Here is a 27,039-nt window from a genome sequence, read left to right on the forward strand (position 1 = left end):
GACCAAAGCTGCTTGTAGAGATAAGAATGCAGCAAGAGTGACAAAAAGACATGTATTATCTGCCCCTTCCAATAATCAGCCACTGGTGAGTTCAGGAAAGACTGAGGACTACAGCAGCTCATCATTCTGGAGTTACAAGACCCCCACAGATCCTGGGCTCAGATCAGCTGGGACAAATCTCCAACTCTGCTTGGGCCCCACTGAAGGTGAAGCTGTCCTGTAGATATGTGTCACAGGTGACACTTTGTTCTTTTGCTTTTTATTTGTGGAAGAAAAGGAAAAGAGGAGGTATCCTGGCCAAGAAAGGGCCCGTGGGGATGTGCTTTGGGAATCCAGCAGCCTCCCAGTGCTGACTGCTGCTCAGTAGCTGCTCCAGAGTGGGGCAATGGCTCCAGCTCTTGATCCTGCTTGACTTTTCCTTATGCACTGACACATGGAAGTGACTGCTTCTGTTGTTCACGTGGCAGCCACGAAATTTCTGCTTTCTTCTCCAGAGGAAAGCTGGAGAGTTAAAAGAGCCATGCTGGATTATTTGTGAGCATCAGTGTAGCTTTACAGCACCCTCTGCATGTGCACAGAAGCAAACTCTAAGGGCTGTGCAACAGGGTCTGGCCACCTCTGTTTGCAGAAGTGAATCTCTGGTTTACAGAAGTCACCCCTTAGGCAAAGAGTAGCTCTGGCACCTCAGCATCTAAGCTTGGGGTGAGCATCATTCATATGAGCTTTCATCAACTTCACTAGGACCTGATGGTAGTGCTCAATAATAAGGCATTTCTCTGATGTCCCTTAATTAAAGCATTCTTTTGTCTTGATTAATAATGAAAATCATCATTAACAATAAATACAATTTTTATTAAGGGCCTTATTTCTCTAGATTGTACCAAGTTAATGCTTTTGGTTTGTTAAAACCTAATTTTAAAAAAGGTTAAAATTTTGACAGTATGTTTTCAGTTTCTGACAGATTTTGCACAGAGGACTTCCTTTTCATTTGTTTATTTTTTTACTAGAATTTGTTGGGGTTTTTTCTGAAATAAAATTACTTATCACTTATAATGTTTTAGTCTTAGGAACTGGTTTTCACAGAAGAGTCCTAGCAAGTAAATTCATTAACATTTTAGTGAAGTGAAGAAAAACCATGAGGGAGTTTGAAAATTTTGAAGAAGAGCATTTTGGAAAGCCTGCAGCAGTCCTGGAACAGAAACCAGAACTCTTGAGCCTGAGGTTTCAGGTTCGGGTAAAAAGCCATGTTTAATCAAATTCTGTCCAGCTTCAGTCACTGTGGCTTCTGGGCAATGGCTGGTTGAGTCTAAAGCTGTATCTCATTGCAGGGATAGAGTTTCAGTAACTGCTGCATGGCAAGTAAATGTCACATCATTACATCCTTACTGCTGTAGACACATAGTACGAGAAAGTAATTGAGAACCTGCTCTGTCAACTTTTAGTCCAGACTTGGCACTGGGACATTAACTCATGAGTGCATCTGCAGCATGCTTTCACATGGGAGAACTTTGGTTTGGGAGGCAGAAATAAGGAGCATTTTAGTTCTGTTTGCAAGTCCCAGCTTAGCAAAGAATTAGGTGTATTTTTTTTTTTTTTTTTTTTTTTTTTTTTTTTTTTTTGACATGTACATGGTAATGAAGGTGAATTTAGGGATTCTCCTTACCTGGAATCAGCAAATACTAAGCTGGCTATAAATAGTGACACTAAATAGGCAGGATGGGGTTTTCTTCCATTTCTGAGGTAAGGCAAAGCCATCTCCATTTTGAGGAGATGCAGGAACACTGTGTGCCCACTAAAAGCTAATGAAAACCTGAGAGAAGAACATTATGTGCAGGTCAAGGCTGGCCTGCATTTTTGTTATAGTTGTTCAGGTGAGATCAGGTTCCACATGACTCTGATCAGCAAAGACCATTTCATAAGCATCAGAGTTCACAGGGAGGCCTTCTCCAAGTTAGCCAAGTTAACTGGAAAGGCTTCCATTTTTCTTTGCACCTGTTTGATAATAATATGATATTACTCATCTCAAATATTTACACTCGTTAACTCTCTAGAGATGTCCTTTTATAACAGCTTGTTGGGGTATGTGGCAGAATATTTGGCCTTGTTTTCAGAAAGTGATAGCCTATGAGTTAATACTTGTTTACATGGAATGGAGATTCTGAGTTTTATATACATGGACAGAAATGGATATGCAGCGTGACTTTTATTTTAAACTTTCCAGGAAACTTCAGATGTGCCTGGAAGCAGATTCCATGCTCATTTGGGCCTCCAAGGCTTAGCAGCAATCTCAGTCAAAAGACTTGCTAAGCTCCTCTTGGTGTTTCTGCAAGCAGGCATTACAAAGTGCAGTTTATGTTGCCTGATAGGCTCGCTGCTCTTCAGTTTTGTATCTTGAACTGCTTAAGAACTTCCCCAAAACCAGTTGTGTGTCTCAGTGCTCACGTTTACTGCTGCCATAGAAGGTTTGTGTTCCTCAGCTTGGCTCACATGACACGCTGCTTGAATTTGAGCCTGCCAGGCTGAGCTTCATGGCTCGACAACTTCTCAATAGCTCCTTGTGTACCTGTTGTAACAGATAAAACACAGCAGCATCATAGGTTTTTGGCTTCCTAAATGCCAGAAATCTGATGATAGCATCCTAATGAAATGTGCTGTGATTTCTAATGCTTCAGCTCATGGGCCTCTGTTTCACATTTGGTTTTGAGTTCAGACCATTATAGGCTGCCTTTGCCTGCTTACTGGACTTTACTTCCTGCTGCAGAGCATTTTCAGGGCACACACATGAGTTTCTTTTGGGTGAAACGAAGCTGGACTATACCTTAATATGTCTCAGTGGATATTCAGTAGATGGCAACAAACTGATGCTGGCCTGGAGTGTGCAAAACACACATTGTGGATATTGGGTCCTTGTTTCACTTCACAGACCTATTTCTCCTTGAGCATTATTTGCTAACATACACTTGGCTGTGGCAAACCAGACGTTGGAGTTTCTGGATCTCTTGGTGGCAATGAGTTCCCTTGCCCTTCAGTGAAAGGATCTGTATCTTTGCCTGCACATTTAATTTTGTCCACAGAAACTTTGTCTTCTATAACTATAGTATATTTCCCTGTGTCAGATAACTGATATTTGTGATTGTTTGATTTAATGAATACACATTCTTCTGCTTTTTTTTCCCCCTTTGCTTTACAGAAAATGGACGTTCCTGTGATGCTGAGACACCTGCGGGAGCAGAGGGTGTTTATGATCCAGACCATAGCCCAGTACAAATTTGTCTACCAAGTGCTCATACAATTCCTGCAAAACTCAAGACTTATTTAATCTTTTCAAACATCCCAGACCCAGCATTGTGGATCTGACTGAACCTTACTGATGAACAAGGGGAACTGCCTTGACAACACTGTGTGCATATATTGCACTTTTAAAAGTTGTCTTGAAAGTAAGGAATGATGGTTCTTTACTAGTCTCCCATGGATTATTTTATACAAGATATAATTTATTTTTCTTGGAATAACTTTTGAATTACTTTCATAACTCATAAAACTTATAGTGACCTTCAAAGTGAACCACATTTGACATGACTGGTCTACATTGTAACATGTCTGTAAGGAAAGCAATCCTTTGTAAAGGTAGTTTGCTGGCTTTTGTTTTCCTACATGGCTTCTGAAACCCACAGTTATTTGGCAGTGGGCTTTTTTCATGTAAGGACCTTCTGGACCCAGTGTGTGGCTTCTCTGGTGAAAGCAAGACCTGCTAGATGTCAGCTACAGCTGTGTGTGAGTGGAAGCTGAGGGTGCACAGCACGGAGACTGAGCTCTGCACATGCAGCCGGGCATGTTACAGAGGGCTCGAGCACAGGACATTGTGAGGACACAGACTTTTGGGTGCTGAACTCTTCAAATTCCACAAGAATTATGGTTTTAGATTAGTCCTTGAAAAAAATCAATATTGTATCTTTTTAAGGAAGCTTTTTGCTGGCTGTGTGCAACCCTTGAAGGGAATCATAAGAAGCAATGTAGGGTGAAGTGCAGTGACCTCCAGCAGGCTGAAGTCAGTGAATGACTCTTTCCAATAACTCTGGTGATCTGAGAGTTTAACAGCAGAGCATTTTCAACCAAACACATCTGGAAAAAAAGCCAAATCAAGCACCTTCTCACAAATTACACTGAAAGTATTATTTCCTTGAGGCTCACCCTCTGCAGACAAGGAATCTCATTTACATTAGGCATCCCCAGTTGCCTTAGTCTTCACGTGCGAACTATTGTTGGGTGGTTAGAGAAGGAGTCAGGCTAGAGAGGTGCCTTGGAGGTCTCTGGACCCAGCCACACTCACCCCTCTGCTGACTTGAAACTTGGATAGGCTTGTGCAGGGTCACATCCAGTTTCAGAATTCTCAAGGGTGACGATTTCAAAGCCTCTCAGGGCATGTGATGCAATGCAGTTACTTTGTTGTGGTGAAATCACCTTTCTTGGTATCCCTTCCCCAGATGCTTCTAATATTTTAATCCTACTGTTGCTTTTCTGTTGCATCCCCACCTCCAAACTCTGGTCAATGTACAAGGGCCTGAGCCTGCAAGCACTCTTAATTTCAGCACTAAAGGAACTAAAATTAATGGGAGCTTAAGCCAAGGTTCTGTACCAGAATGTTTCTTGAATGTATTTAAAACTGCACTGTGTTGAATTGGTGCTGTGCAATACAGGCCTAACATGATGACAAAGTCTCTGGTGAAGACTTGTAACCATCAACAAATGGAGAGGAATTATTTTGCTGTAATTGCTTGACCATGTTCTTTTTAGGGATCAGTTGAGATTTCAGTCAACTTCAGTTTTCCTCTAATTTTTTTTCTGCCAGTGCCAACATATCTCTTGTTAAATTAGCAGCAACCATTTAAAGTCTTTTCAGCAGCATCTGCATGATAATTGCAGAGAGATGCTTTATATCTGGGAAAAAAGCCAAGGAATAAACCTTGAAGCAAAGTGTATTAAATTAGTTATCTCGTTATAACTTTTTGAATAATTTCCTAATGATGAATTAAGTTTGAACTCAGAGCTGTCAAGTCCCATTGCACCACTTGGATGTGAGAAGTAGAAAATCAGGAGGGAAAAGAATCTGTTCCTGTGTCTTATTATTCAGCTGCTCTTGGCTGCAATGTGTGTTTCTGCTGCTACAGTGAGCACAGGAAAGTTATTGCATAAGAGAGTGTGAAGAACTGTGTTTGAAGGGAAGAAAATTAAGCAAATGTTTTTTTATGCAAAGATGCATCATAGGTGTCTTAGAAAAACATTAATTAGAAAAAGGCACTAAAAATCCTTTCCAAATTAAGTCAGTGCCTATTAATGAGCCAAATAAGTGGCCATGTGGTAAGCAGTCATTTCCAATTAACTCCTAATGTGGCTGGGATGGTAGATAGAGGCCAATGTGAGTCACTTTTTCCTTTTCATTGTCAAAGAATGGTAATTTTAAACTTTTCCTTTCATCTGACTTCAATGTATTTTTCCCCGCTAGATTTTATCTTGACTAGATCTGTTAATATCCTAAGTGAATTGGGCTGGTGCATGTCTTCAGAGGTTCTTTTCCACCCCAGCTTACAAGCAGCCCTCAGCATGCTGATGTTTTATGGTTGAAACGTGGTACAGTTTTGTAAGGGAAAAAATGAACCTTCTCACTTTGAACCTGTTGTAGTTTTATCAGGCCAAAATTGCTTGGGCAGTATTTCCTAACCTTTAGGGAGTGACAGGAAAATGCATTTTGCATCCAGTTTTCTTAGTCATAGCAGGAATGAACACATGGGCCTTAAAGCAACAGTGCTCTAAGTTTCTGTCCTGCAGACTTTTAAACAGCAGAACCCTTGAGTTTGAGAAAAGGACAGTTTGGAGTTGCTGTTTGTTGTGTTGCATGTCTTTTAACATCAAAGCCTGACAGTGGCTTGAGACCGGTTTCATCCATTTGGAGTAAAGTCTGGATTGAAAATCTCACCATGATTCATCAATGAATAGAAGTTTGACACGGGCAGTCTTCTCCCAGAGCACCCACCTTGCAGTCTGGCATGTTCAGCCTACATTCCCTGATGCTTTCCAAGAGAGAACTTGCAGCGGATGAGTAAGTCTGACTTGGGCATCCATTGTGTCTGTTTTTCTTTCAGTACGCTCTTCATCTGTATTTAACAACCTTTGCCTTTTTAATTTAAACTCTTATCAACTATAGTATTGAGGTGCTGGCATCAGCTTTTTGGTTACAGTTATGGTCTGAGCATTTCATGCTTCCCATTGTTAGAGCAGGGATGGGAGAGAAGACAGCTGAGCTGTGGTGCTGCTCAGTGCTCTGGGGATCTTGTTTCTGTCCCCCATCAGTCACACTGGAGGATGGTGGACATCAGCTGCTCAGGTCCTACTTGTTTCAGGTCCTACAAAGGCTTGTTTAGGCACCTCTTGTCCTTGACTACCTGAGGAAAGATGAAGCTTGTGCCCACAAACATTTTCCTGTGTAGGCATACAGGGATCCTAAATGCTCAGTCGTATCAGAAGTCCCTGAAACTAATTTTAGCTGGCAAAAGACACATCTCTGAGAGCTTACTCAACCTATTGCCAGCACAGTCCTTGAAGTATATTGAAGTGCATTTCTGTACTACTTATTTAAATCACCTGCCTCAGCTACAAATATTAGTAAATATTTGCATGATTTCAAAAGCTGGGGGTTTTAAAATTACTTTCTTGTAAACAAACAGAAATGCAAATGGCAAAACATGGACTTACTCATTCTTTTCCAACCTAAGTGCTTCAATAGTGCTTGTCATGTCAGCCAGGATGTTATTTTTTGATCCAATACCTGCTATGTCTGTGTAGTCCACAAGCAACTCTAAAAGAAATGTTGCTGGGCAATCTTGTACTTGGATATAGCACAGAAATCTGTAGGGAAAATTCAGCAGAGCTAACTCTGACAATGCTGCATTTCCAACAGCCGACTTCCCACTGGTCTCCTGGGAGGAGATGATGACTGAATTAGCTGTTGTCAGCCTTGCTAACAGTTTGTGCTCTGTGTGCTCACAAAGTGGAATCATCAGGCTGATCTTTGCTGTAGCAGCTCTTGTGCATCACTGGGGAGGTCTGAGTTAAATTTTGCTGCTTGTCTTAGTGGGTAAAAAAATGCTAAGGTGGCAGCCACTCCAGGTAATAAAGGCCTGCATCACATTGCAGGAGCAAATTCCTGAGCTGACCATGAGAGGAAGGACTGCATGAAAACAGCCTTTGACCACCCCTCTGCAAAATGAATATAAAGCTGCTGATGTGTACTTCAAGGCATATCGAGTTTGGGCTAGGTTTTGATGGCAGTAAGAGAAAGGCTGCAAGTCCAAACTCCTAAAGCAGTTGCCCCCAGCTCACTCTTAGCCTTCTAGAGTGGTTTTCTTGTAGGATCTGGTGCTAAGGGAGCTTTAGATGCCGTCTACATCTTTAGAGAGAAGGACATTATACATGCAGCTGCTTCCAGGGATTGGGGATTTGAGGAAGGGAACAGATTGCTGTGGGGCAAAACAAGACAGAGGTATTAACCATAAATAAACTATTGTTAGATTGTGAAAGAAAACAGTGCACAGGTCAAAAAATAGCAGTGTTTATATAAATATTTAAAGTAAATAAATTTAGTGTTTTTGGAGTATCTCAGATTACAGTTCCATTGGCTTCTCTCAGCTGTTTTTTGGCTGGCATTTCTTTGAAGTTTTGTTGCCTGTGCTTTCTGTGCACTCTCACGGAGAGTTTCCCACATGCTTTAACAACAGGACTTTGCCTGCAGAGAGTGAACTGGAAATCACTGAAAATAGGAGCTTCCTCTGGAGAATTCCAGCACTATATAGAAGCAAGGGAAGGACTGCCACTGATTCTCAGTGGCTGGGCAGTCAGTTCCAGGTATTTCAGGGGTAGTGCTCCTTGATTAGGCAGAAAAGGAATGCTTCCCACAAACTGTTTCCATATCAGGCTGTGGGGCACTCCCGACTTAGACAGTGGCTGGTAGTTGAGGAAGAAGTAGGGATGTGTCTAGAAAAGGGTGCTCAGCCCCTCTGGTGCACCTGGCAGCAAACTTTATGGGTTTCCTGAGGCCAAAGCTGTATCCTGCTCCCTGTGTGGTACCTCCTGGTGGATCCATCTTCATTGAATCACATTACCTTCTCTTTAGAAGCCATCTCTGGCCTTCACAATGTCCTGTGCTGGTGAGTTCCATAACTTATAGACTGATTGCATGAGAAGTTCCTTTTTGTGTATGTTAAATAAAAGTATTTTCTTGCTTCTGCTTGGTCTTTAAAAGAAAGCAAATCTGTAGTACCAGAAACACTAGTAACAGGATGTTTATCCTGTTGAGGTTGCTGCATACAAATAACATTTTTTCCTCACTAGTAAAGTACCTTTCTTTTGTAATTTTACAAAGGAAAAAGTTTACACATGCAGATGACTGTAAAATTCCCATATGTTATTGTGTGGAATGTGGTAAATGAGTTAACATGTTTAAGTTTTATGTCACTGGATTTTACTGTCCTGTTTTACTGCAGTATTGTGATGCCTCTGCTTTTATTTTTTCTGTAATTCTGTACCTGACAGTTTAGCACAAAACAGTGATCTGATCTCACCACCTCATTGTATGTACACATTTTGTAGAAAAATGAGACATCAGTTATGTGCCCTTCCTGCCCCCAACCCCTCTGTTAGGGCTGAATGGCAGAATTATTCTATGCTATTGAAAGCCTTTAAAAAAATAAAAATCTATGCATGGTATTTTATATTCTAATGTATTATTCATATCAGTACATAAGCTTATGCTTGTCAGTTTTATCTTGTGTATAGAACTGATTACTTTTGACAGTATTTTTGCACTGTTTCTTTTCTTTCTCTTTTTATTATAAAAAGTTCTATCAGCATTAATTGATTGCAATAATTTTTTTACCCCTTTCACTGCCTTTGTGTAAATAGTTTCTTATATGCTTTTGCAAACGTGAGAATGTCTTCAGTCACTAAGGTTTTTTTGGTAAGGCTGTCCCTCATATTCACAGTATACAATAAACCATTTTTTTCAAGGAAAACAATGTTTGTGTTCTTTTCTGTATCAGCTTAAGGATTTTGTATTTGCACCTACACTGCTTGAGTTGGTTTCCCATGTTAAACTGATGGGCACAGCCAGGGCCACAGTGAGCTTTGAATAACCTCTGCAAATAGTAATCCAAGTTTCACAGGGGCAAGGCTCCCACTGGTGCCTCATGTTCAGCTAATCCAATTCTTTGGTGTTGAAGTGTGGTATGGGCTCCGGACAGACTTGCTGAAATGAAGGTATTATTTCCCAGAACAAGAGTTTATTTGACAAGACAAAGTTAGGATAAAAATCGTCAGCTAGTGCCCTCTTCCTAGGCTTGGCTGTAGTTAATAGGCTTTGGCTTTCTGGAATTGTAGATGTGGTGCAGTTTTATATACTCCAGCAACAACTGCTGGCTAGAGAGCAATGAAAGATTTCAGCAAAATGAGCTGACAATCCCTTGTTCTAGCAGTTTTATTTTCAGAGCAGTGCTTACAAGAAAGAAAATACAATGAAGTTCTTAAGGGTGATGTGTTCTTTCTCATCATACTTTATAAACTGTGAAAAGACGCAGGTAATTTTATTGTGCACCATATTTCAATTTTGATGCTAGAAGTTTATAGCTACGCTCTTTTTTTCCCCATCCTTAAAAGCACACTCTTGCCATTGATCTAAATGGAGGAGTAAAAAATCCTTTTGTTTAGTATATGGGTAGAGAAAGTTAAGTCCTGGAGTTTTTCCTCAGAAAGTGTTCCTGTCCCTCTCTTAAAAATAATTGCCAACATGTTATTTACAATAGTTGTAATCCACTGGAGGTGAAGGTATGGCTGTAAGGAAATATGAGCTGTCCTCTGCAATAACTCACTTTAACTTGTAAAGGAGTGTAAAAAGCCAGAAGTTGCATAGTTCATGTCTTGTGCAAGCCTTCAAGCTCCAACACAGGTGTCAGTATTTTCTGTGCAAGACAAATTGAGCTCTGTCTAGGTCTTTGGTGTGATGAATCCTCACCTGCCAGGAGCAATGATGGACCTGCAGATTAACTGGCTGAGGGAATATTGGTGGCATTGCTGTAAAATGTACATAATTTATCACCCCATTTCCCCTTTCTTTCAGTTAAGCCACTGCAAATAAAAATGATGCAAGAAAAAAAGGAAAGGTGTACCAAACCACAACAGAAAAAGCAGGGCTTTTGCTTTGTTGGATTAAGCAAAACTATTTGGGCAAAAGTACATATCACAAAACCATTCTACCCATTTAAGTGTACAACAGGAATCAAGAGGGGCCAAGACCACTTTATTTACTTTACTCAAATAAGATCCACACCAATAACCCTAAAGAAAAAAAATGGCCATTTCTGCACATGAGCCATCAAAAGGCATAACCTTCAAGAAACCATGGCTGCTTCCTTAAAAAAAAAGCAATTGTAGATGTGTGGAAGCTAGGCCTACGTGTGTTTGTCATTCCAATTATAGGACAGAACTGTGTTCATACTCTACCGCTTTTCAAAGCGCTCCTGAAGGTTTCCATAACAAGGCTTTTTAAATAAAGGTTTGAAGGATTGCATAGATTCAAAGGCTCAGTGGTCCTCTAATTCCTTTTTGATCTCTGAAATGTATGGATGATCCTTCCCATGTGCTACTTCCATGATAGCAATTGCCTATGAAAAGAAAAAAAAAATATTCACACAATTGATTCATATATAACACCAGGCTATAAATACTCTCTTTAGAGGTTTGAAGCAGTCTGACACCTCTAGCTACTTTTTGTCCCCTTGTAGTCATAAACCCAGTAGGAAATAAAATGAAATTCAAAACTAAGTAATAAAGGTTTTATATTCAGAGAATACATCTTTGATCTTAAAGGAGCCCAAAGCACCTTTCAAAATTATATTCCTGACAAAACTACTTTGAATGCCACCAGCTCCAGGACAGAAAACTGCAAGTGTGGTGGGTAATATTCCAGCAGAGGACTTAGCCAGTATCAGAGCCAGCTCTGCTCCTACCAATTTATCCTTGAGCTGTCCCAGACATACAGGCCTAGTGCAGGAGTAATGCTGAGGCATTTCAAACTTGAGTCTGTAAACCCTCTGCTCCTTCCAGGGGCTGCCAGTGCTTTAGGCAGGAAGCAACAACTTAGGCAGAAGTGATTTCCCGTAAGATTCGGACAGACACTGCTGTGCCCAACAACTCCCTGGTGTTTCACCTGCTCCAGGCCCGAGGGGGAATGCTGCAGGCAGCCAAACCCCTGACTGGCACCTTTCCTGCCCTGGAGTGTGGGCCAGGGCAAGATTTCCACTTGAGAAAAGAAGTGATAAAAGGCTACACTAGACAGAACTGAGAAGAAAGTTCACTGTAAGTCTGAGAATGGTTAAAAAGCAAGGGAGCTAAGACAGAGCAAGGAATTGCAGTGTCCTGGCCCTCTGAGCATTTGGTCATTTCATCCTTGGGAAACTTTTATGCTCTTGTATTTGCTAAGCCAGTACAGCAAGGGCTTTTGGTTCCACCTCAGCAGTGAGAAATGACCCCACCCCTCCTCCTGCCTGAAAAAGAAAGGAGGACCTTCTGGATGAGCTGCTCACAAACTGACAGGGAACAATGGGCTTGCTTTTCCACTAAATCCCAAACATCAGAGGCTGGGATAACTTTGGGCAGTTCCTGTAGACAGCTTTTGGAAGTGAGTCACTAGAAAATGTTTGTGTAAGGAAACTAACTATGCCAACAAATTTACCTCACAGTTCCCTACCCCCCATCCCATGCTCCTACTGGCACAATTCCCATTTCTACTCAAGGGTTTAACATGACAGTGAAGGAAAACCTATGCCAACTTCAAACTAGGTAACAGTTAAATTTTAGAGCATATATTCTTCTAGCATCTTTCACCATGGTTGGCTGGTGCTGTTATTTGCTGGCTAAAACTTGCCAGCATCTAAAAAGCAAGAAGAAATAAATACATCGTGACATTCCACACTGAGTCATTATATGCTACAATAGTCACTGATGCTTAAGAAACTAAAATAAATTTTTAGTTCAGTAGTTGGCATCCAACAACAATAGGGGAAAATAGTCAAGAAACATAGTATAGACTAATAAAAAATAGCAGAATAAAAAACTAAAGACTAAAAAAAAGGGGTGAAGAAAAACATAAAACCAAAATGCTGTATTTGCCAATTTCAGCATTACCAGATGCATTGAATTCCCTTCAGCTATGTAAAAATCGATTGGTTCCAGAACAAATAACCATCAAAAGCGTGCCTAGTTTAAGTTGGATATAGAAATCACAGACTTCAATGAAACACTGTGTGCCTTTTATAAGAGCCAAACATTTTTCCTGTCCTTACCCAGCAAATGAGGGGAAGATAGGGTTCTGCTTCATTTACACTAGTGCAGCTCTAGCTCAGTGAAGAACTCAGAGCAAATGTTTAAGCATAATTCTCACTCCAGCTGCTGCAGTATGAGCCCACTGTGAAAATGCACCCAAGAGCAGACCTATCCTCCATCTCTAGAAAAACCAAATCTGAGCCAAAATTCCCGTGACCAAATATATTAACACATGGTGCATTTCCTACCACGCCAGCTCACTGACAGAGAGGCACACAGTGTTTCAATGGCTGGTGTTATTAATGGAGAAACCAGGCAGTAAATACCCTCTTCAGGGCTTTAACTCCAGCCGTCCTGTTCTTCAGCGTCATGTACAGTCTCCCTAACTTCAGCCACATGGAGGCAACATTCAGTGAGTAGGAGGGATAATGTTTACTGCAAGAGAGAAAGAAATTCAGCTTCATCAACTCTGGCAGTTTCACAGCATTTTCCCAGTTCTGTCCCCCTCTCATGGGGCAGGAAGCTGCCTCTCAGTGCCCCTGCCCATTCAGCACTCATCCTCTCTGCCATGACTGCCAAGAGCCCGTGCCAATTGTGTCTGGGATGGGGACGCCTGTCAGCTGGGAATTGGACTGAAACTACCATATGCCTCTGAACAGCTGTCAGATGGCAATGACTTTCTGCCACTAGTTTTAATCTAGCCAGCTACAGAGAGAGCCTGCATTGTGATGAGTTTTTGGAGCCACCCTGCACCCGCAGCAGCGGCTCTGTGTGTTCCACAATGGTTGGTGGGCTGGAAAGCGAGGGGCCCTGTGCAGTGTGCAGGGCACACATGGCAGCCTGTGCTCACACACACTGAGTGGCATAGCCTGCCTCGGCAGAGCTGGCCTGGAATGCCAGGCTCAGAGCCAGAGGAGCTGGGCAAGTCCCAGGGAAGATAAATAGTACTGAGCCCCCAGGGGGGAATGTTGGCTCCTTCTTTGTATCACTGCTCTCTGCCAAGTGATCTGTGACTTTATGTTGGCATCTGTTCCAAAGGGAGAGCTTTTCTTGCGCTCCCCCCAGCTGGCAAGAGAGTCACGTCTCAAGACGAGACTCTGGGAGATCCACAGCAGGACCAGACACAGCCAGTGTAACTGCCTGGCTCTCACCAACGGGCTTCCACTGCAAAAACAGGGAATGTGATCAGAAACAGTGTTCATGGCTCCTGCAGGGGCTGTGTGCTGCCTTGCCCCACGCAGGCTTCAGCCAGGGCATTCTCCCACGACTTCGGCGCTAGGGCAGTGGGATCAGGGACATGGGGCACCCAGAGCTCAGGAGCGGGATCAGGGACATGGGGCACTGCGAGCTCCAAGCGGGATCAAGGACATGGGGCACTGGGAGCTCCGAGCGGGATCAGGGACATGGGGCACCCGGAGCTCCCAGCTTGGCTCCAGAGCTCGGCTCCAGCTCCCTCTGGTGCTCGGCCCCAGCGCGGGGACTCGGCTCTGCTCTACTGCAGCCGTGCATACCGGGCTGCTGCAGACAGAGAGCACTGGGAGAGACTGCAGGGAGCTGACAGCAACACAAGCTGTGCCTCCATTGCCTTGTACAAAACTGGCTGCAGATGAAGTTTGAAGCCTTTCCTTAGAAAAAAATGATGCTATTTTAGAAACCAGCATTTATCCAGCTAAGCAGAATTATCACGGAACCCAAGGTGGCACAAAATTATTTTGAGAACCCAAAGCAAGATTTCAAAGTCAGTCCTGCTGTATATTGCAGACCACATTCTGACAGTAACAGACACTGTCCTGGCATTTAAATATTCCTTTCTGAGTAGTGGTATCATGGGTAGAATGTTTATACAATATATACCGAGAGAAGTGATCTCTGCACAAACTTGTCTTAATTGTTCAGATTATTAATTAGAGCATTAAAAAAAATAGTCTGTCATATTTACCTGTAGGGTCTGATAATTTTTTGCCCGTAACACAGCGCACCTTCCCAGTCCTGCACGTAAAGACAGACACCCATGGCCTGGTACATCATATGTAACATATAAACATTACTGTCCTCAAACACTGCACCCATCTTGTCCAGGCTGAGCTCACAGATCTCCAGTAATTCACTGGGGGGTAGGAAGAAGTCAAGGAATGCAATAACTCGATGGCCTCTCATTATACAATTAGCTGATAATGCCTTCAGCCACAGAGAACACACAGACAAGTTTAATTTCTACTGGTCACAGTATTTCTCCTGCATGCACTTCTGAAGCCCAGCAGGCAAGATTTTTAGGTCACACACCAGTGGAGTCAGGGTAAGACAAAGGATATATTTGTAGTGTTTGGCTCGCCTGAATTCCTCAATCACGTTCCTGGCATATTTGATCATGTCCTTTACTGTCTCTGCTGACGGAGGATCATTCAGCTTGCAGATTTCCAGTTTCTCTTTATCCTGAAGGAAACACAATGGACCTTACAAAGGCAGGTTCCAAGCCCTACAAATAAAAGTGCACCTGCTATACAAAATTTCTCTAATAAAAAGACGCAGATGTGAACTTAAGCTCTTCAAAGAATGAAAAAACAAAGGTAGAATGTGCACCTGCAATTTTTCTCCAAAGCCTTGGCTAGAAATCCGAGGATCCCCCGGCCTTCCAGTTCATCTGCCATTCTCTACTTGCATGAAGTGTCTTTTGAAAGACTGAAGAGCTTTTAGATTTTGTGTTGCAAGTGGTTTTACATAAGAAATGTCACTGCTTCCAAAAGATTAGGGTTTAAAATAAATTTAGGCTTAGTTTTAAGGCTATATCAGCTCAAGTAACTTAGGCTGACTACCAAATGATATCTCTGTGGAAAACAACATGATCTTAAACACAGAAAAGGATCCTTCAGATCTATAGACAAAACCACATTTCCATATATTTTGTTATTTCTGCTGGACAGCTCCACTTTCTATTATCTCTCTATCTAATATATATTTCATGAGGAGCCAGCTACAATCTAGAGACAATTTTTTGCTGTTTAAGCTTCACATTGTTGCAAGATTTTTTTATTTCATTATTTAATCTGCCAGCTGAGAGAGGGACAGGGACTCCTTCCAAAACTGAAGGAGGCTGAGTGACAGGGGACTCCCAGAGTAGCACATTGCTGAAAATCACAGATGAAATCCTGGCTTCATTAAATTCAGTGGCAAAATTATCAAGGTAACTGAGGGGAAAACCAGAAATGATATGGTATCAACAGAAGGGCCTCAAGCAACAACATTGGGTACTATCTGAAAAAAAAAAAAATCACAAAAAATTACACCATTTAGGGGAAGGAAATGGTTGTCTGGTCACTTTGGGAAACCTGGTGAAAATGGGAGGAAAAATTATCTGGAATTTAAGGATTAGATTATGCCAGACACACTGATCTTGTCTGGAATGACAATAAACTACACAGAGCTCAATTCTTGTAGGATCTTCAGTGAAAGAGGTCCAAATGGCTGCACAGGCACAGCTGTCTCAGTATCTGTTGGGTTTGGATACCTCTTCCCTCCAAGAAGTGCTTTTCTTTAAAACACCTAACACCTTGTTGTCGGGAACACTGGACCTTCCTTTGTCCTTTGAGGGGCACCAGCTCATGTTTAATGACCACAGCTCCGGCCTGCACATCACAAGGGTCTGTGACCCAGGACCACGCTGTCCCTGAGCAGAACAGTATGAGGCTGTTGTAGAAAAGATCATTCCTCAGATCCTGCTGTGTCCCCAAACCATCCAGACATGCCATACAATGTCCCCTAGAATTGACTGAAATGTCCCACCCAAGAATTGCAGCAGCACTCTATCCCAGAAATGCCCCAAGCAAGATTTGCTTGCTAGGAGTTGGTAGAAAGCATGAAATTAAAAAAAAAAAAAAAAAAGAAAAAGAAAAAAGTTTTGAGCTAAATTTGTTTGGCTAAATAGCTTAGACACAGTATAATCATCTACTTTTAACAATGTTTTCATCTTTGCTTTGTAGCTCAGCTTTAAATAGGCCTCTACCTGGAAATTTCCTGGTGTGTCATGATTACAGTGGAAAGAATGAGTATCAGAAAGCATTCTGGACAGAAAGACAGAAAAACACACCCACCTTCCCCCATCCCCATTATCCTATTTTCCAAAATGTAATTAAGCCACACAGGATATTACATCTCAGGACATGGGTAGGTGCCTTGATAGTCAGCAGTACATTTCCCACCAATTCCATTACCTTTTCTTTTGTAGTGCACTCCCTGCAATCACAGCTAAAGAAATAGGAGTCTCTTAACCGGTCATTTCTGTCTTCTGTGGGATACAGCAGGTCAATATAGCTGCTAAAAATCTAAAAATGGTAAAAAAACCCAAACAAACAACAGTCAGCAAGAAGCAGCATCACTAAACATATTTATTACACTTGTTCTGATATGTGCAGCATGACAACTGCATATTCCTGCAGCTTGTGGACCCCTGCAGCCACATCACCTGCCTGCTCCTCACATTCCAAGCCCCTTGGCAGCACCAGGAGCTGTCACTTGTGAAAGCAACCTGACAGAGAAATGTTCCTTTCCTATTCGTTATGGAATTTCCCTCAAATATTACCCTGGCCTGCACCCAGGACAGCAAGATTCAGGTGTGGATAAGGAAACTTATTACAGCATAAATCTCAGGCTTCTGTCAGACTACAAAGAGAAGCTTCCTTTTCAGAAGTAAAATAATGATTTCAGGTATCCAGCCTAGGATAAATTACAGTGGCCTGGTTTTTTGGAGGCTGGAATCTCAAATTTTTCTTTCTGAAAACCTACAAAAATTGGGGCAACAGCAGTCACTAGTAGCTTTAGAAACTTAGGACAAGACCTTTAGATCTCTGAAAAGAAGAGAGGCCCAGTGCTCCAGTTCAAGGAGAATGAATATCAGATTTACTTCAGCAGCAATATTTTAAAGCAAAGAAAACCTGCTTTTGAACATTTTCAAGGCCCTTCATATACACTATTCTTAAGTTTTCCTCTATTTCAATGGTCTTCAGAAAAGAACCCCTGCAAGTAGCTTTAATGCTGTGTTCTAAAACGAGATCTCCCCCAAGAAATACGTCCTATGCTCAGTGCAGTTGATCATTCTGCAGACCAAGGAACAGCTTTAGCTCCATTTCCTCATTTACAGTTATTTGAAATGCTTTGCTCAGTCTTTATACCTAAAGTTTCTCTTTTCTTCAAATGTAAAATTACATGTAATTTCATACAGTGCACCTTCTTCTTAAGTTGAGTGTGTCATCTCACACTTTCCCTCACAATCCTCTCCTCCCTTCGATATTTTCAAAGCATGTGCAATGCAGGAACCACATTCACAGCAAAAAAAAACTTTAAAACGTTGCCCTGTAATGGCTACATGGAGCCTGAAGATGGAGACACAGGCTGGGAGACTGCACAGCGACCACACACAGGCACAGCTCACGTTTGGAAAATTCTGAAGGGTCAGAGAAGCAAATGTGCAAAACCTGTGAGGTCCTGGAGAGCTGATGAAATACGAAGGCAGAATTCAACCTGAAGATGATGTTGAGCAACATCATCTAGCTCTAATGATACACCTTCCCCCAAAATGCTGAAAATGTCTGGGATTCCACACCAAAATTCTGAAGCCAGAATCAGTCCTATTGGTTACCACAATGCATTTGCAGTGAGTGCCAAAATCACAGACAGAAATCATTGCTGCCAAATGCTGCCAAAACAAGTTGCTCACCTGAATCATTCATCCTTGGCTACAGCAACTAAACTCACCTTGTTCACAAGGGGGATCAGGTATAATCCACAAAAATAACCTCTCTATCTTTCTTCCAGGCTGCTATTACACACCTCAGAAAACAGCAGATGTTATCAAAAATCAAATCTGAGCTTATCAGTATGAACTTTGCCGATTAAATAAACATTTACAAACGAGCCATTGAAATTCTGTGCAAACTCCATCCCCAGAGAGGATGTTCAGTATCTTCATTCCCTACAGGTATTTGAACATCCTCCCCAGCTCTATTTAACTTTTTTTTGGCTTGTTGTTTTTTTTTTTTTGTTTTTTTTTGGTTTTTTTTTGTTTTTTTTTTTTTTTTTAAGTAAAGTGCAGCTCTACTGTTTAAAAAACTCCCTGCCAAATCCATTATTTGACTGAGAAAGTTTCAAAGTAAACCTAGAGCCTTACTCAATTTCACAGATTTTTATTCCTCTCTGTTCAGTTTCACTCCACCTAAAACCACACATTTGTTCTTCTGTGATTTCCCAGCAAATGCCACTGAGGTGATATGACCAAGTCCCATGTTTTGTGGATCTCTGTCCAAACAGAAGTCAGAGGATTTATCTGTACCCATTTACCTTGTTTATTCTGGCTTCAATTTCAACACATTACTATTATACTGGGAACTATTATAGCAGTAATAATTTGCTTTGATCTTGGAATTTCAAAGCACCAGCCAAACATCAGTAAACTCAGCCTCATTTTACAGATGGGTAAACTGAGAGAGAGGCTGGCAGATACACAGTGACTGCTGCAGGTGCCCTTCCCATTAGCAAAAAATAGGGTACTGCCTCCAAAAACCCCTTAAGTCCTCCAGAGCCACCCTAATTTTTCCAAAGCATCATCTTGCATTTGTCTGAGAAACAAGAGATCCTTCCTTCCTGTTGTTAAATTGCCACCTAACTGAAATGATCCCTGAGAAGCAGAATGAATCCTGTTGGGCTGCAGGGGAACAGAGCACATTCAAACATGACATTTACCTCCTCTCCAGGCTCAATCTCTCTGACAGCTCTGACTTCAGCCAAGGTTCCCTTGTAAGTCACAATCACATTTGGGCAACAGCTATGGTTCATCAATGCAACACTGTAAAAGTAGAAAAGCAAATGTTTTCCCCAACCATCATCACAAGCAACACGTAAAAAGTTAAGCACCACTTCACAAAATAAACAAGTCTGAAAGATTGAGTCAGTCTGTCTCTCTAAGCTGTTTTTATTCTGAGGCTTAACATGAAGGTAACCTTGGGAAAATCTCTTGTACTGTTATTTATTCTAATGATATGGAGAATGGCTCTGCTAATGAATCATTACATTTTTTAAATCCTATTATTGCAGAACTAGGTAAGTTATTATTTTCCCCTTCTTACAGTGCTACAGGACAGCTGACAGGTATGTTCATTCAGCTTCACTATCAACATGATAGACAGACTATTTTCCTCAGAGGAGAAAGAAAAACATGTTAAACCTAAAAGGAAACAAGTAAATACAGGAAAACAAAAGTCTTCAATGCACTGCAAGTTGACATAGGTGTTAAAATTTGAGCTGGCTTCTATTCAAATGTAAACTGCCTCCATGTTTGAAGTGGGAGGGAGGACATCTCTGTCTGTTATACAAGCACACGACTTGGACAAAAACCTGGATGGATAGAGAAAAGTAAACCCTTTATTACCAAGTCTGGAAAAAGTGCAGTTCCCTGTTTATCTGAGATAATTTTTTTAAAATTTTAATTATTTGTCTTCCAATCCAGCAAAATAACAACTGTCTCTTCAGTATTTTTAGCTCAGGCATAACTGTTAAGTAGGAAAGATCTGACTGAGCATTTACAAAGTGACGGTGCTGGACATTTGTCCAGAACATCCTGGTTTAATGCTCTCCTCTCCCCACAATGACTCTGATCCTGGGCATTTCAAGGCATTAATTTCCAATCTGCAGATCAGGGATATGAACATCAGACAGACCTGCCTGAAGAAGAAGAATCATCTGTGGAGCAAGGACTAGCCACTCCTGCTTGTCTGCAGCACTTGGCAAAATCACATCCAGCTTTGAGTGGGCATCTGTGAGTTTCAGGTTACTTTGACACAGATAAGCTACGAGTAATCCAAGCCTCACCAGGAAGTCAAACTAAGCCTCAGCGCTAATACCATCATACAGGCTGTGCAAAGATCAGGGGCAGAAAATACCCTCCTCTGCCACAATATTAAATGGGAAGGACAGATTTAAAAATGCAAGAATTGTTTTTTGGCCCTGAAGAAAGCTGTAGTTCCCCATTCACAAACTGCAGTTAACACTTAACATGTGCAGTTTATTTGTAAAGCTAAGAAGCTTGTACATATTTTTTTCCCCACTGTCATAGCAAGGAGGCTCAAAGAAGCTGTGAAAGGGATTTACTATTTGCCAAGGAACAAAGGTAGAAAGGATATTGTTCAGAGAGCACCAGGAGAAGGATTGTACCCAGCCAAAACAGAGCAAGTCACCTGCAATCCTTTTCATTTGGACTGGATTATTAATTACTGTCTCTGTTCAGAACCTGCTACCCAAATAAATGTTTTTTACCAACCTGAATATAGTTCACAATCTATGTTTCAAAACAAATTATATGTGCAATTTTACCAAAATTACTGGATTTTAAAGAAAAACTGCTGCAAATAATTTGCCACATTTTATTTTCCAAAAAAAAAGACCTTAAAAACAAGATAAATTAATTATTTTGGTAGATATCTACTTCCTCTATTTGTTTTTAAATAAATTAATTTTATATTTTTAAATATTAAAATCAACCTACTCAGGAAATATGGCTGATCCCAGATGAGAGAGTTCTTCATCTTCAATTGTGAAGCCATTACAGTTAACCTAAGAAAAAAGAGAAAGGTGATGGATCAGCTTCTGGTCAGCTGAGTACTCCCTATGTACTTACATATCACATTCTCACACATCAAACACAATTGCAGAAATTTGGTGACAATTTTCATCCACCTCCCCAGGACTCACAGGGAGCTCCATGACATCCCGACAAGTGAAGTGAGGACAAAGTCTCACTCCAAAGGAATGCGCATGACACTAAAGAACTTTTTGCATTCAACAATTACATTTTGGTTTTGGTTCTAAAGTCCAACACTTGCACCTGCTCAGGACACACTTACTGAATTGCTCTTTGGAGGGCCAACCAGGAGAAGTGGGGCTCAAAAAGAGCACACAAAACCTCACCCCAGCACGGGTCAAGGAGACTTCATTGGGCCATGACAAGAAAGGGCCAAAGCAGAGCTACACGTGCAAGGAGCAGTGTGGGAGAAAGGGCAGCCAACTCAGCCAGACTGGGGCAGTGCAGAGCTTTGATGGAGCACATGTCACAGGGACCTGCCTCAATGGCCCTGTCATCAAAGCCCGCACATATCAGCTACAGCTGAAGCACATGTGAAAACAACAAAAGCACTGAGAAAGACTTGAACCTCATAAAGACATAGAATAGGAGGGGACAGAAGAAGGACAGAGTATGAGAGGAAGTGTATTCCTAATTTAAGCAGACACAGGATCAAAAGAACTTGTTCATAAAACTCTCTTATAGAATAGATTCAAGCAGGTTTTAAAACCTTCTCACTTTTGTTCTCATCCAAGTCAAAGGAATCTTACAGAAGTTTCAGCTTTTTCATGTGGTTTGTATTACTTTAAGCGGCCAAAATGCACCTCAGTCAAGTACTTTATTCCACTTCCACTTCAAATCCCACACATACTGACACAAAGAGAACCCTCTCCACATTCACCATTATCTCCCCACAAACATGAAAAAAGCACCAGTAACACACTGAAACAACTACTCACTAAAACAACATGGCCATGTCCAGTTAAAGCTAGAAAGGGCACAAGAACAGTCAATCAAGTGCAGTACAGTATTTGTTTTGGAAAGGGTAAGAGCTGACAAAAAATACTACCAGCAATAATCACAGAACCATTGTATAGTTTGGGTTGGAAGGGACTGTAAAGATCAAGTTCCAATCTCTTGTTTTTTCTCCAATCCTCAGAGGCAGGGACACCTTCCAGTAGACCAGGTTGCTCACCTGGCAAAGTGATATGCCCCACAAGCTGGAATGCAGCCTGGACTGGCTTTTAGAAACACACAAACACCAAATACCAAAAGAATTCTATTCCACTCCTCAGGTAAGAACTGTTCAGGGTGAGTTCACAATTAAGGCAAGTATCCTGATGCACTCATCAGTATCTCTGCTATCTTTGCTTGATCTTTATCCTGTTATTTTTAGCAATACAGCACCCAAAGCTTCCCAGTCTCTCAAGATGGGCAGGCTGCTGCACTGGCCAATGTAAGAGCATACCAGAACCAAAACCAAAATCTAATTGCTCAATGCTAAAACAATAGAAGGGAAAGATAATATCAACAGCAAGTAAGAACATAAGGATACAAAGGCTGACAAAGAACAGCTTGATGGTTCTGAATCACAGGGAAATATTTAAAAATACATAGTGAGTTATCATCAACTCACCTCCACTAAGCCAGAGACAACACACTTCATGGAAGTATATCAGAAATGACACAAGAGGAATGATTAGAAGGGACGAGATAACACTGGTTTCACCAGATGAATGCATGACTAAAAACAGGCAAAGTGGAGGGAGTGAAGAGACAACAGCAATAAAAGTGGAGTTCAAGGTTATTCCCAATGGTGGAAAAGAGAATGTTCAAAAGGAGGCACAAAATGCAACGTCTTCAAGAAAAGGCTGAGATGCTGGAACTCGAGGCAAGACAGAAACTGTTCAAAGAGTATGAAAGGTGAGACTGAGGAAGAAAAGCTCCAGCCTCAAGAGCTATATTCCACAGGGACAAAAAAGAACAGAATTATGCCAACAGCTGGTGAACACAGCAAGGACTTTGGACAAAAGAATTCTATTCCACTCAAAAGGAGCACTTACACTTTAGCTGTGTAGGGAACAGCATCAGGCAAAGTTCACTAAAAGCAATGAGGAGTCAGAGGTGTTTGAGTCCCAATGACTGGCCTGAACCACAGGAGAAACAATGGGGAATGGAGAAGGAAAACAGACCACGTGAGGCCAAAGTAAGTGTTGAAGGAAACAAAGGAGCAACAGGAATATCCATATTACTGGTTTCAGGTCAAGTGAACTAATTATTAGGAAATATGTTTGCACAGCTCAGGTACAAGAATACTTCCCATTCTTCTGGAAAGATTTATCCTGGGACTAACACATCAGGAGGCTGCATCCTGTAAGACATTTCTGAGAAGCATCCAGATGAATTCTGGAGATTTTAGTTCAAAAAATTCTAATGTTCACAGTGGCAGAGAGTTACCTGATGATCAGGATGAGCTCAAGATAACACCTACAGATGACATCCATAGAGAAGACTGGATGGAATATGAGATCTGGGAGCCAGCAGCTCTCAGAAGTCAGGTAAAGTACCACAATCTGGTGGAGCTGCTCTTGGACAGGACATGAAACAAAAGTCATTATAGCCAAAATACTGAAATCTTTGAAGAATTCTGGCTACATTCTAACAAAAAATATTCTGAAATACCACAAGAAACTGGTTGTACTAACATCTTCAAAGTATCCCTCTGACAAATATAAATTTTAAAGTCTTCAAAAGAGAAAAAACTCCTCATCATTGAAAGGAAATGTGTAATTAGAAACAACACAAGGTATGATAAGCAGATGCTAAACATCCTAAGGAATCATTCCCCTACAGAATAAGAGTACCACTGTAGTAAGGAAATAGTAACTGTGCCTCCTTGTTGGTAGATGCTCAGCTCTAAAAAACAGGATATTTTCAACTCAGTTTTCATCACAGAAGTCAACATTTGCCCCCATCTCAAGATATTATTTTACTCAGAAACCTAAGTACAAAAGTAGCTCTTATTGAAGCAAAAGAGGGAAAAGAAGAAAACGGATCTTTCAGTATTCCACTGGTGTATTATTCCATCCACTACAATACATCCAATTCAGATGCATATGAAAAGTAGGTGAGAAAAAAGAAGTGACATATCAGAAGTTATCTAACAAGACATCCTGTCTTTCCTTCATCTCTCCAGATGGCCAAACCACCTGACTACATTTAAAAGCCACACAGCAGATAAAAGTTTTAGGCTGCGCTTTCTGCAGCTCTTTCTACGTCTCTGAAGTTTACTCCCTGTGAAGGTCAAACACAATGATGACCTGACCAGCAAGGATTTCCACAAGTTTGAAGCCTGAATGAAGGATTTGCCTCTGCAGGGTCTCAGGCCAGCAGCCTTCCATGTTAGTTCAACAACAGCCACACTATGTTTGGCCCACAAGAAGCTTCACTTTGGCAGGGTTTATTAAAGGCTGCTTCCCCTTTTCTTCAGCGTTTGAGAAGCAGCTCATGGAAAGTCTGCAGGCAAAAGTCTCTCCCCTCAGGATGGAAGTGGGGCACATCCAGCCACTACTGCACAATGAAGCAGATCTCCATCTGTCCCTAAGATAAGCAAAGAGCTACCATTTCCATTGCCATTTACATCCTCCCCCTTCCAGGAAGGCTAAACTCCTAAGCACCATCCACCTAAGCAGGCTGTGTTCTAGCCAACTTACTTGTGCAAAGAGAACTACAAGGGCAGCATTGTCAGGGTAGTCCAAGTGCTTTGAGTAAAAGTGATGCAGAGCAGCAATGTCGTTCTGAATCAGCTCTCTCTTTTCATTGTCTAGTTTGTCAAGGTCTGTGGACAAAAAATACATTTCATTTCAGTAACAGGAACACCCCTCCAGGTAGCCTTAGGTTAGAAGAGGCCCAGACTTTAACAGAAACCCCTGAGGGACAAGCTGCTTGGAAGTACTGCAAGAAGTGCCTGCTCTTCCACAAACATAATGTTGCCTCTGCTAAAGCCACACGTGCGCTACAAGAACACAAAATCACAAAATCACAGAATCCCCAGGTTGCAAGAGACCTACAAGATCACCAAGTCCAGCACATGCCCAATATGAAGGATTAAAAAGCATTTTCTGACATCTTTAGGTTAGCAGATAATTGGACACAGACCACCTCCTTGGGAGAAGGGCTGTAGTCTTTAGAGCACATTTGTTAACTCCAGCAGTCAGCCCAGCAGCCCTGGCCCTCTGGAAGCCTCTCAGCTGGGGACAGCTGTCCTCAGCTGTGTGACACCACCTCACCAGCTACACATGGTCCCACCCACTGTGGCATGAGCTCACGCTGAACATCACCCACCTGGAAGCATGCTTTATGTAAGGAAACTTTCTCATCCAGACCTATTCCTTACCAGCACAACCAGCCCAAGCTGCTGCTAAGGCTGTTTATCCCGGCTGCTTTTGAAAGATGTGGTCTTTCCTAGCACAGAAGCCCCAAATCTCTGCGGCCAGACGTGGTAGGGATCTAGCAACAGCACTGGGGCTGGCTACAGGGGCTCCTTTGCAGCAAGAGCAGGATAACATGAGGGTGATTGCTCAGGAATGCAATCCACCTGACCTGCTGCAGGTACCTGCTCAGGAGGCAGCAAACAGTGCCTCAGAGTGCCCACATGCCCCTGGGCTGGGGGTGACCACCAACAGAGATGTGTTTAGACATCTACTGACAGGAGACAGCAGAAACATCGATGGAAATGCCCTGACACACCTGCCAACTGTATTCCATCATGGGTTTCTCCAGAGATTAACCCTCAGGCCCACGACAAGCTCTAGCCAAAGCCATGGCCACTGAACCTTTCCCTACCTGGTCCATGCAGAGTAAGCTAGATGATCAGCCATAGGCTCCTGGTCCCCTCTCTCTCCTCTCAAGAGCAGAATGTTTGGAAGTTTTTTCCTAATCCACTCTCTCACAGTGGCAGTTTTACTAATTCTCTCCTGCTCTCTCCAACTCAAAATAATAATGGAGTGAAAAGGCTGCACACAACAGTCAAAGAAGGAGGAAATTATTTGTAAGAGCAGATGTGAATGATAGGGGAGTCACAAAAACACTAAAGAAAATGAAATAATGAAATGGGACATTTGATGAGAATGAAGACAAATCAGAAATAAGAAATTCTGAGCTTCCAACTGAGAGCCAGGTGCCTTTTCCTGTCCTGTGTATGGTGTTGCAAAGCATAAGACAACTGATAAAGGTGTGCTAAGCAGTGAGGTGAGTCAAAAAGCAGCAGGAACGGAGGTGCTTGCTAACAAAACAAAGGCTTCTAGAGGACAAATAGGACACCGCAACAGAAAAAAACATTTCAGCCTTTTATCTCTCAAATTAATAAATTACTGAATACAAGCTGCAATGCAGAAGAATACACAGAAACTTGCCCATTCTCCTCAACCCCAATCCTGCCAACTTACCTGTAGAACTATCCTTGCCATAGGCAAAGTTAAATGTGGGCATTTTTCCCCCTTGTTCCCCCACTTGTCCCAAGAGCAATGACAGGAGCTTTTGTTCAGGAAGCAAAGAAGACAACTGTGCTTGGTTACCCTGCTACCTCAAGTCCTAGCAATGAGTACATTCATTCAACATTTTGCAAATGGTTTTGGAAGCCACCAGAGTGAGAAATGTGAACACACAACCCATTGCCCCTGTGTATATTATGCTCAGCACCAAGACAGAAAACAACAGGCTGGTGAAAACTGTGCCAGGATGGGCACTAATGGTCAGTTTCTAACTCGGCCTTACTGGATGTAAACAGCAGCTTTCCAGTTAAAACAAGCCACTGCCTTATCTCCTTCTTTGGATTATTTTAGAGCATTTAGGACATGGAATCATATATAACATGTCAGATTTGACTGGCAGTGACAGATACTGAAGCATAGTCCAGAGGGTTCTGCAATTAGCCCCTTAGTCACTGTCACCATCAAGCAACTGTGCTGTCTCTGATTTTGTGCCTCCTGGTAACAAATACCAGCTATTTTAATTTTGCAACATTACAATTCTCAAAAGACACTAGAATACCAGAGAAGCAAGAG

The 27,039-nt window shown here is 41.8% G+C and overlaps 2 protein-coding genes across 2 annotated transcripts in view; one reads left to right on the forward strand and one right to left on the reverse strand.

Annotated features, from left to right (window-relative positions):
* The window catches only part of PTPN14 (protein tyrosine phosphatase non-receptor type 14), a 71,078-nt gene extending 62,019 nt beyond the window's left edge, over positions 1 to 9,059 (forward strand). Inside the window, exon 18 of the mRNA XM_058020765.1 lies at positions 3,191 to 9,059. Coding sequence (XP_057876748.1) covers positions 3,191 to 3,319 — 129 coding nt within the window. The 3' untranslated portion in view covers positions 3,320 to 9,059. The remainder of the gene's footprint in view (positions 1 to 3,190) is intronic.
* A 440-nt stretch (positions 9,060 to 9,499) lies between these two features.
* Positions 9,500 to 27,039, reverse strand: part of SMYD2 (SET and MYND domain containing 2) — a 29,222-nt gene continuing 11,682 nt past the window's right edge. The window contains exons 5-12 of the mRNA XM_058020627.1: positions 24,688 to 24,812; positions 20,900 to 20,967; positions 19,102 to 19,204; positions 16,578 to 16,688; positions 14,682 to 14,802; positions 14,309 to 14,483; positions 12,696 to 12,804; positions 9,500 to 10,709 (exon numbers count right to left, since the gene is read on the reverse strand). Of these exons, the coding sequence (XP_057876610.1) occupies positions 10,629 to 10,709; positions 12,696 to 12,804; positions 14,309 to 14,483; positions 14,682 to 14,802; positions 16,578 to 16,688; positions 19,102 to 19,204; positions 20,900 to 20,967; positions 24,688 to 24,812 (893 nt within the window). The 3' untranslated portion in view covers positions 9,500 to 10,628. The remainder of the gene's footprint in view (positions 10,710 to 12,695; positions 12,805 to 14,308; positions 14,484 to 14,681; positions 14,803 to 16,577; positions 16,689 to 19,101; positions 19,205 to 20,899; positions 20,968 to 24,687; positions 24,813 to 27,039) is intronic.

Source organism: Melospiza georgiana, chromosome 3 (assembly GCF_028018845.1).
Source record: "Melospiza georgiana isolate bMelGeo1 chromosome 3, bMelGeo1.pri, whole genome shotgun sequence".
NCBI lineage: Eukaryota > Metazoa > Chordata > Aves > Passeriformes > Passerellidae > Melospiza > Melospiza georgiana.